This window comes from Onychostoma macrolepis, chromosome 08 (genome assembly GCF_012432095.1).
Source record: "Onychostoma macrolepis isolate SWU-2019 chromosome 08, ASM1243209v1, whole genome shotgun sequence".
Taxonomy (NCBI): Eukaryota; Metazoa; Chordata; class Actinopteri; order Cypriniformes; family Cyprinidae; genus Onychostoma; species Onychostoma macrolepis.
In genome coordinates, this window is record NC_081162.1 from 17645185 (window position 1) to 17656045 (window position 10861).

The 10861-nt window shown below is 37.6% G+C and overlaps 1 protein-coding gene across 1 annotated transcript; it reads right to left on the reverse strand.

Annotated features, from left to right (window-relative positions):
* Positions 1-4809: 4809 nt before the first annotated feature.
* LOC131545893 (transmembrane protein 26) lies at positions 4810-10861 on the reverse strand. The gene is made up of 3 exons (XM_058785107.1): positions 10668-10861; positions 7573-7717; positions 4810-5895 (listed from the first exon to the last, which is right to left on the reverse strand). Exons 1-3 carry the CDS (start codon positions 10859-10861, stop codon positions 5266-5268), a joined length of 969 nt encoding a protein of 322 aa, XP_058641090.1. The 3' UTR covers positions 4810-5265.

Here is a 10861-nt window from a genome sequence, read left to right on the forward strand (position 1 = left end):
GAGTTTGCTCAACTTATTTTTGTGGGAGATTCTCAAATTTTTGTTGTATAAACTTAAAATGACAAGTTGAGAAAACTCAAAAATCTGCTGAAACTGGTTGCCTTAAAAATTTGAAGTTGGCTCAACTTTTCTTTTTTTTTTTTTTTTTTTACAGTGTGCTTGAGGGAAATAAAAGAGCAGATCGTTTAGTTTCTAAATCCAACATAAAGTGCAGTGTGTTTCATTTCACAAAAGCACACATTCAGCATACAAGTCACTGTCAACAACTCCAAACTCTCTCTGTGATGGACAGAGTGGATGAGCAATTACACAAATGAATCACAGGATATTACGCTCCACTGTGCCACTTTGGCTCAAATTAAAACCCTCTCTGCCCTCTTTCGCCTCCAGAACTGATGCAAATAAGCCGAGTATAATGGATCCAACAAGTAAATGTGTCAAACTTATTTCTAGAATCAGTGTTCGGGCTCTTAATACACATACAGAGAGAAGTTGTTCACAGTAGACTACCGCAGCTACAGAATATGAGGTTTATCATTATGAACTGTGTTTTCTGTCATCTCATGACAGAATGGCGTCTCATTCTTATGATTGCATGTAAAGCATTGCTAAATATATTTTGTCAATTATGGTGACAAATTTCTCAGCGGGTATGTCACAAAGTCATCTCATCATTATTCTTGGATGATCTTATTGAAGCGTCATCAGGTTGATGACTTCAATAAGCTCTGTGTTTTCTGAGTAATTCATGTGAAAAGATTCAGAAAAATGTCCACCCACGAGTCTGCCCTCTACCCGGAAATTATAGACCTTAGACACATGAGCTTGAGCCATGAAAACGTGTGGAAAGACTGTGGGAGTTTTGGGGAAATGCTTTATGCTGAATGTGAAAGTGCATGCCCGGAGCAAAATTGCTCATGGATGTTCATTCATATATCAGGAGACTTAAATGACCTCTCAATTTTCATATCAATCAAAAAATAAAGGGTGTTGGGAGCGACCTCCACTGGTACTTTTGATGAGAGTTCATATTGAAATCTCTGACTGATGATTGCAGACTTTGATATCTAAAACTCTAGAGGACACTCGTGCAAAGTCACTGGGGTATTTTACTCAAGAGAAAAATCTGAGAAGCAGGAGAATTAAGTTCATGCGTTTTATCTTATGGCTGTCTAAAGGAGATTGAGACATTAATTTTTTTATTATTGATGAATTCCGCATGCAACCGTTGAATGATCTTGACATTGATAGCAATTTGCAGTGGCAAAACAACCAGAAACATATTCTCAATGAAAATAGAAATTCCAAAATGTTGATTTTTAGTAACGAGCTTGATTTGTTGTCAAAAAAGAATGATAATTTTATTTAATTTTTTTACATTATAATCATTCTAATTTTATTTTAAAAAAAGCAGCAAGCTGTTAAAATGTTCTGATTGAGTAAGTGCTGTTTACAACATTTCTGCATCACATGCTCCTTCACATATGTGGATATTTTATAAGGCGTAAGACAATTTCAACATGGTTGAATCAGAAATAGTATTTCAAAGTAGACTTTTGGATCACACTTTATATTAGGTGGCCTTAACTACTATGTACTTACATAAAAAAAATTTTTTTTTGCTGCTATTGCGGTGGGATACAGGTATAAGGTTAGGGACAGGTTTGGTAGTATGGGAAGGTTTAAGGGTGGGTTAAGATGTAAGGGATGGGTCAACAGTGTAATTATAAATGTAATTACAGAAATTAATTACAGATGTAATTACATATAGGTATTTTTAAAAATATAAGTACAATGTAAAAACATGTATGTACACTAAGTACCAAATGATTAATTTAAATGTACGTACATAGTAGTTAAGGCCACCTAATATAAAGTGGGACCGACTTTTTTTTTGTATTAATGATTTATTTTGGAAAGTTAAAGCAGTTTTAATTTATGAGGTGGTCTTCTGAAGCTCTGGATTTCACCTTCATCTTTCTAAGAAGCCACATTGACACAGCAGCAGAATACAGTTGTAAAAACGTGCTCATAGGAACGGTCTGTTTATAGCCTGTTAAATATGGTTGTCAATCCCACACACAGACTGCATGAACATAGCCAGAGTCAAAGTTTTCTGTTTAAAAAAACGGGTATTTTTATTTTATTTAAAATCTGTTAATTGTTAGCCGTGGCAGCGGGTGAGTGCAGTGCAGTGGGTGAGCAGCAGAGGGGGCGGAAAAAGAGAGTTAATGCCGTCATATGTTGAATCATCTGATAAAAGCCCCAGGGAAAGTGATGGACAGCTCATGATGTATGAGCCTTAAATTATGCAAAATACACGTGTGATGACTGCAGACGATTTAGATCAGCTCGAGGGGGGAAATAGGCAGAAAGTTGAATTTGATTTTATACGAGAGAAATAAATGTATTTTATAAATGTACTACAAAACAGTGGCATTTACTGTCAGATTCCTTATAGATTGTAATGTATAGCTGTCACATTGCACCACTCTGGTGCTTTGTGCTCCCTGTCGCTAACATGCAGCTTCAATCATTTATAAATACGCCATAAAATAGTTCAAGTTAAGTGCTATTACTCTATATCTTGGTAAAAAGGACTGACAGTAACAAGAGCTGATCAAATTTCTTAGCACAGATGGAGTTTTGAGGCAGCGAGTGGATGTTTAAGGCCTGTTTCACATTGACAGCACAATGTGAGCCTGCTGTTGCAGTTCCAAGCCACGTTTTTCACATATGTGCTGCTTATGTATGCGTTGTGAATTAGAGGAAAAGTTAGTCATGTGATTCTTGTCAAGTGTTGTTCTACAGGTATGCACCTGTTCATTTAAAGTTAGTCATTACTTGAGAATATGTGTTTTAAAGGAAAGAATATTAAGATACAAGTATTTATGTGTGAGTTTGTGTGTTTTCTCTATTTGTTCACCCAAAATGAAAATACTGTCATCATTTACTCACTCTAATGTGATTCCATCCAAACTTGTATGACTTTCTCCTGCAGAACACAAAAATGATATTTTGTCCATACAGTGGAAGTTTACAGGGTTTTGAATGTTGTTTGAGCTCCATTTCATAAGGTGCACAAATGTGTTAAAACATCCATCAAAATATCTTCTTTTGTGTCCTGAAAAAGAAAGTTATGAGGAAAGTTTTGAGGGTGTTTAAATTATCCATTTTACGTTTCTTAAATATTCTATCTTGAACCTTTCCGAACCTTTCCAAACTGGAAATCCCTGCATACTTTCCTGTCTGAACCTTTTCATACCTTTTGAACAAAAAGGAACTTTCTTCCATTTTGGATCTGAACCTTTCCAAACCATTCATAGCTGCACACTTTCCTTTTCTCCTCTCTTCTCTTCTGTCTATCTAGGGCAGGTCGTTGTTTAACCGTTTGATCAGCTGACTGCATGTCTCCTCCCACGAGTTCAAATCTCATTAAAGCATGCAGTTCATCTCTCTCCTCCAACAATCTGCTCTTCACTCTCCTTTACCTTTTTCTTTTTCCTTTTCTCACTCTCTCGCGTTCTCCATCCTGGCTGTATCCAGCACATTACAGTATCCACAGAGCATGCGATTTTGGGTAGAGGACTTTGAAAATGAGAATGTGCATTTTGGGAACCCGAGGGGTGGCAGGAAAAGATGCAGGACAGTTTCATTGTGTTACGTTGTTCTCAGGGGACTTTTAATTGTTTCTGATTTATTTTAATGGAGAGCCGACTACAGATAGAGAGAGAGAGAGAGAGAAAACACAAGAAAGACTGTTGCCCTGTTTTTGTCTGGTTCTTTTGTCACAGGCACTGTCAGCCATCACAGGAATGAAAGATTTTGTGACAGAACAGCGCTAATGACAGAGCTCTCTTTGAGGTGTTTCCCTCTCTGTCTTCCTCTATTCACGTCTGTCAGGTTTCTTTCTCTCTTTTAGTTTGGCCAGCTATCTGAGAGCTTGTCAAAACAAACAATAATCATGACGTTACATGATATGTGTTTTTACTCTTACTGATATCATAATTAACTGCCATTCTAATAAACCACATATGTGTTTCCTGATTTTAATCGCATGATTGACAGGAGCCGTGTATTCCAATCTCACAGATTTTTTAGCATGCTATTTTGGTCTTCATGACAGTACTTCAATCAAACATGTCACCGTCAAAAAGATTCAAGAGTTCTGAGCAAGAAGGAAAGCTTGAACTTTGAGTAATGAGACAGCCGTGGACAGATCCTTCACAAACATCAGGAAGCACTCAGGAACTGATTTGTTACCTATTGATCTGATGTTAGATGCTAAAATGTCACAGGTTGTGGTGTGTGCGGAGGGTGTGCGTCAGGGTACAGTTGAAGAGGCGTCGTGATCTCCAGAGCAATTTCCGAATTTCATCAGAGCTGTACCTGCCCCTTACATTGAGTTTGTTCACACTACCATCTGCTGGCCTCAAGTGGTACAGCAGCTGCTACCAATTGTTCTGTCCATGCTGGTGGTCAGATTTTGAAATAATACAATTTCAGAATCTAAAGCTTTGAATCTAATTGACAAGAATAAATTTTGAGTAAGTTTAAACTTCCAAAACTTTTAACCATACAAGGCACTTTTTTTACATTCTGTAATTTAAGACAGATTGATAGGTAGACTGAGACAGACATACAGGTAGATAGATAGATAGATAGATAGATAGATAGATAGATAGATAGATAGATAGATAGATAGATAGATAGATAGATAGATAGATAGATAGATACAGTAGAAAGACAGACAGACAGATAGACAGAGGAAAGATAGATATACAGAAAGACAGACAGACTGATAGATAAAGACAGACAGACAGCTAGACAGAGGAAAGATAGATATACAGACAGACTGATAGATACAGACAGACAGACCGATAGATAGACAGACAGACAGACAGACAGAGTAAAGAAAGAAATACAGAAAGACAGACAGACTGATAGATAAAGACAGACAGACAGCTAGACAGAGGAAAGATAGATATACAGACAGACCGATAGATAGACAGACAGACAGACAGAGGAAAGAAAGATATACAGACTGATAGATAAAGACAGACAGAGAGAAAGAGGAAAGATAGATATGCAGAAAGACAGACTGATAGATAAAGACAGACAGACAGATAGACAGAGGAAAGATAGATAGACAGACAGACTGATAGACAGATAGAAAGAGGAAAGATAGATATGCAGAAAGACAGACAAACTGATAGATACAGTAGACAGCCAGATAGATAGATAGTATTTTCAGTAAGTGTAAATCTAATCTATTCCAGACAGCTGGATTCCATCAGTCCATTCTGAGTGTTCATGAGAAGGGTCACATGACTCAGTTCTGCTCCCTGGATTGCTCTGCTCAAAGTGGACAACACAGATCCTGTAGACCTCCAGCAAAACAATGAGAATGTTCTTGCATGTGAAGAAGATCATCAGCTGGTTCAGAACATTCTCACGTATCATGAGGTACAGACGGTAAATCAGGAATGGTCCATCCTGCAGACCCACCGTTAGCAGAAGGCTCCAGACTTCACTAGAGCAACAGGAAACGGTCCAGCCAGCTCGCCCAGGCTGGGCGGTCTCTGACTGATCCTCCACCTGGAGCTTGGGATGGCTGGTTTGGGTAAGAACAAGAGGAAATTGCATCAAGGCCCACGAGAACAAACTTAGTCCAACAATGATCACGGCCTGCTTGGTCTTCACTTGTGGCTCCTTAAACGTGTCAAAGATGTCCAGGATATCAGCTCCAAGCCCCACGTAAACCATGAGGAGCTGGGATAGCTGGTCACGTGACATGTCGCCCTTCGGCATCAGCCAGCGGCCCAGAACCAAAACAATCAACATGGTCTGCTCCAGAGCCTCCACCCAGTTCTCAGGATCAAGTTCTGCCAATCCCTGTCTCACACACACACAAATAGGCTAATCACCATGGTAACAGACCAGACAGTGAGAGCACACAGCAAGACTGTGATCATTTGAATGGATGAATCAAAATTGTTGTTAAGATGTTATTATTGTAGAACCAGATTAAAAAGGTTCAAACAGTTTATACAGAAAAATGATTGCTTTGACTCATTGGAGTGCCTGAACAAAAGATCCATTGGAGGATTAACTTAATGAAAGAAGACAACTGAGATGATATGGTTTCAAAAAAGCTTTTCAGTAAAGTCACTGATTAGCTTTTGCAGCATATTCTTACAAAATACTCAGCGTTCCTCCCACACAAAGTCACGACAAAAAACAATTATCACAGTCATCAATATTTAAAATTCTGAATATTCAGATACAAAGCTGTCAGAAGAAGAAGGTAAAGTCTAAACCTTTAAAAACCCCAGACAGGATCAAGTTACAATGTGTAACCATTTTATGTAACTATATAAAAACACCGGAGCTTGGATATAAATCTAAAGGAATAGTTCAGCCAAAAATTGACGTTTTGTCATCATTTACTCACCCTCATATTGTTCCAAACCTGTATAAGTTTCTGCCTTATGTTGAACACAAAAAAAATATATTTTGCATAATTTGGAAGAACCAAACATTTGTTGGTCCCCATTGACTTCCCCATAGTAGGAAAAGAAATACTATGGAAGTCATGGGGACCACCAACTATTTGATTACCAGCATTCTTCGACGTTCAACATAAGAAAAAAACTCATACGTGTTTGGAATGACATGAGGGTGAGTAAATGATGACAAAATTTTCATTTTTGGGTGAACTACTGTACCTCTAAACTTAAGAAGTTACTAATATTTTGTATTTCCAAATATACTTCTTAAGAATGTTCTTAGTATTTTTCTTAAGATTGTTTAATAGAAAAACTTTAATTAATTTAATTAAAATTTGTGGGGGGGGAAATGTCAGTTAAAATTATATTAAATTTAAACCAATTTATTGTTAAGATTTACCAGTGTTTAAGTAGAATTAGTTGTATTAGACAACTTTTAGTTAGACAACATTAAAGCCTGTCATTTTATTCTTAAGACAAAAGAGAAGATAAAATTAAGAAAATATTTGAGAACTTCATTCTTAATGAAATTTTTAATGCTAAGAAATGTCTTAATTTTTTTCTTAAAAAGATTATAATCTGGTCTAATTTTTAGAGGAAACTATTGGACATTTTTCCGTATTTTTATTGTCAAATTTTGCAATAAAGGCTTCTATGCCTGAATCTACAGGCCCTGATAACTGCTGTAGACGTTGGGCAGTGTTACAGGAAACCGGCATGTTCCGATCCATGGTGCTGTGATTATTAGTGTGTGGGTTTGTGCTTTTTGTAAAAGGCCCACGGGTCAAAGGTGAACCTGAGCTTTCTACCACTCCTAATCTATTAATCTTCCATATTCATTTTTTCCCAGAATTGCAGACATTTTACAGAAACCAGTCTGCTTTCTATGCATTCATCAATTTCCATCTGAGCATTTTATGTTTATTGCTTTCCCAGAAATATGAGTACTAAAACACCCAACACAGCAAAGAGAGACAGAGATCCTGAGTGATTTTGTTCAAAGCTGAACTTCTTTTTTCTGGTCAAGTCAGAGTTTTATTGTTAACGATTGTTTTCCACCCACCATTGTTAGCGGGATCCGGGAGAAGAATTGTTGGTCAGAGTTTGTGCTCGAGTTGACGGGCAGATTGGATTGTAGGAGGTTCAGTTCCAGGAACCAGACCGAGGGAATCACAGTGCTCAGATATAGAAACACCATAGGTGAGAACCTGCAGAAGAGTGGAACATCACATTAACGGATGGATGGATGGATGGATGAGCATGCCTATACTTTACTTTCTACTTGGTAAAGCCACTAAACTGTGTATGTGTGTCAGATTCTTCTGATTGGGTGGTAAAGCTGGATCACACCACAGAGTCCGGTGCTGCAGGCACATCAGCCCAACGCAGACTGCAAATTACTCCCATTAGCTATGCAAATCCCCACTGACACAGGCAAGCCTCTCTAAAGAGCACAGAGACTTCAAAGTGTAGAGTGCAGGAGAGAGATAGTATGCATAGAAAGGTTCAGATGGAGATCATGGTAGAGCAGAGGCAAGGAGGATGTTCTCGGCAGGTCCTCTGTCCATGTCAGTGGGAGGGCAGAGTCTCATTAATAAATTTCCTAGCACAGCGATCTCGATGTACATACCTTTTTAAAGTCTGACTGAATGTGATGATGTGCTGCTCTGTGTGAATGCAAAGGTTGTTTTTTCTGTGTCGAGAGAAGGGGTTATTATTATCACCCGTCCCCGCAAGACAGACTGAAGTGTTGAGCTTGAAGAAAAGAGTGTAATTTCCCACATTCTCGTTAGCGTTAATCATTATTATGGCACCCTGCTTCTGAGCCCTACATCTTTTTGTACCAGAACGTTTGGAGTAACTTAGTAAAGTTATTTTAAAAAGGTAAAACGGATTCTCTTTTTTCTGAGACTGTTGAGAAAATTGGTAAAGCTATTTTTGCCAAACACAACACGTCCTACACAGTCAGTGAAAACAGTCCTTATTAGTTCACCAAAAAAGGAAAATTCTGCCATTGTTTACTCACCCACTTGTCATTCCAAACTAATATTATATTCTTTACAAAAGAATTACAAATTGTAATAATATTTCACAATATTACTGTTTTTACTTTATTTTTGATCAAATAAATGCAGGCTTGGTAAGCATAAGAGACTTCTTTGAAAAACATTTTAAAAAATCGGTTACACTTTATTTTAAGGACCAACTCTCACTATTATCTAGTTGTTTATTAGCATGTATGCTACTAGCACATTGACCATTTATTAGTTCTTATGAAGTACATATTAATGATTTATTCTGCATGACTGTATTATAACCCTTAATCCGACTCCATACCTAAATTTAACAACTACCTTACTAACTAATTATCACGACTTCAAGGAGAGGAGCGAGGAATGAGGAGTAAACTCAAACGGCAGTCTTTGATAAACAAAAATGGAAACACAACTCAGAAACACATTCACATAGACATTAGAGACCCGACAAGGAAACATGGGGCAGACTACACTTTAAATACAGTGAAACGACGGAAATTGACGAGACACACCTGGATTCAATGAACACAATCAACACGAGGGAAACTAGGTCACGGGAGCACATGGGGAGCAAAACACACACAGATGCCTTGTCCAAAAACCCACACTTGCAGTCGCACGTGCGCAAGACTGTTGAAGGGATAGTTCACCCAAAAATGAAAATTCTGTCATCGTTTACTCACCCTCAAGTAGTTCCAAACCTGTACAAATGTATTTGTTCTGCTGAACACAAAGGAAGATATTTTGAAGAATGTGGGAAACAGAGCAGTTTTGGGGCACCATTGACTTCCATGGTATTTTTTTCCTACTATGGAAGTCAATGGTGCCCCAAAACAGCCTGGTTACAAACTTTCTTCAAAATATCTTCCTTTGTGTTCGGCAGAACGAAGACATTCATACAGGTTTGGAACTACTTGACAGTGAGTAAACGATGACAGAATTTTCATTTTTGGGTGAACTATCCCTTTAAGTTCCAAAGTGCAGTGCTCTTAATGGTTACTGAACCTACACTATCTAGAATACCGCTTCGGAGCGGTATTCGAGGCTTAGTGTATCCCATCATGCATCATGTTCTGGAAATAAATCATGAGACTTTTTGCCGAGATCTCGCGAGAGGTCACGGAAACCTTTCCAATGTAAGTTAAATATTAACATAATAATTAGATATTACATATAATTTGGTAGAAAAACAGTGTTTTTACGTTTTATTGGTGCAAAGAAGAGTAGTGGTAATATCTATTTTGTACAACATTTGCAACTGTTTTTTATCACTTAATTAGAAGCACCACAAATTAACTTGTCATGTTATAGGCTACTGAACAGACATTTAGAAGTAAAATAAAGCTATGCAAACACTTGCATTTTTACAACACTATAAGTGTGTCCCATCAGGTAATGAAAAGTTGGACACACACTTGTGGCCTTCATCCTCACTTGAACACTTGGGCCAAATACAGGAAATGTGAGTCATGTATATAAGTTGTGAAGTAGTCAAGTGCAAAGACCGCAAGTGTGAGTATTTGGACAAGGCAAGAGACTCCATATTCCTGACATTAATAAGCAACAAATTAGGAGTTAATTGAGGGAAATCTCCTAGTTAATAGGTGTTCCCTATTCTAAAGTGTTATCAAAAAATCTGGTAACACTTTAGAATAGGGAACACATATTCACTATTAACTACGACTTTTCCCTCAATAAATTCCTAATTTTCTGCATATTAATAGTTAGTAAGGTAGTTGTTAAGTTTAGGTATTGGGTAGGATTAGGGATGAAGAATAAGGTCATGTAGAATAAGGCCTTAATATGTGCTTAATTAGTACTAATAAATGGCTAATATTCTAGTAATATGCATGCTAATAAGCAACTAGTTAAGAGACCCTAAAATAAAGTGTTACCAAAAATCTTAACATCCCCAGACTTTTAAACTGTAGTGTGCTATATATCTGGACTCCATGATAAAAATATCTATTTTATAAGAGTTCTATATTATTATTATTTTTTATATTATTAGAGAATACAATTTTGCAACAGACAGGATTCATTTACAGCACTATGCACTACTTTTATGTATAATTCAGTGAGTCGGGGTCTAATATTTATGTTTATGATAGCATAGCCTCACCATTTCCATTCAGCGTTGCGTGTGTATTTGATAGTGATGGCCATCTCCACCCCCAGCAGTGCCACACCCGTCAGCAGCAGCCAATAGCAGGGCTGGCCTGTCACCTCCACCACACGCCACACCGTCAGAATGCCATGCACCGCAAACAGGAAGCGACTCAGAAGAGCCAACAGGATGTTCATAACCCGGCACAT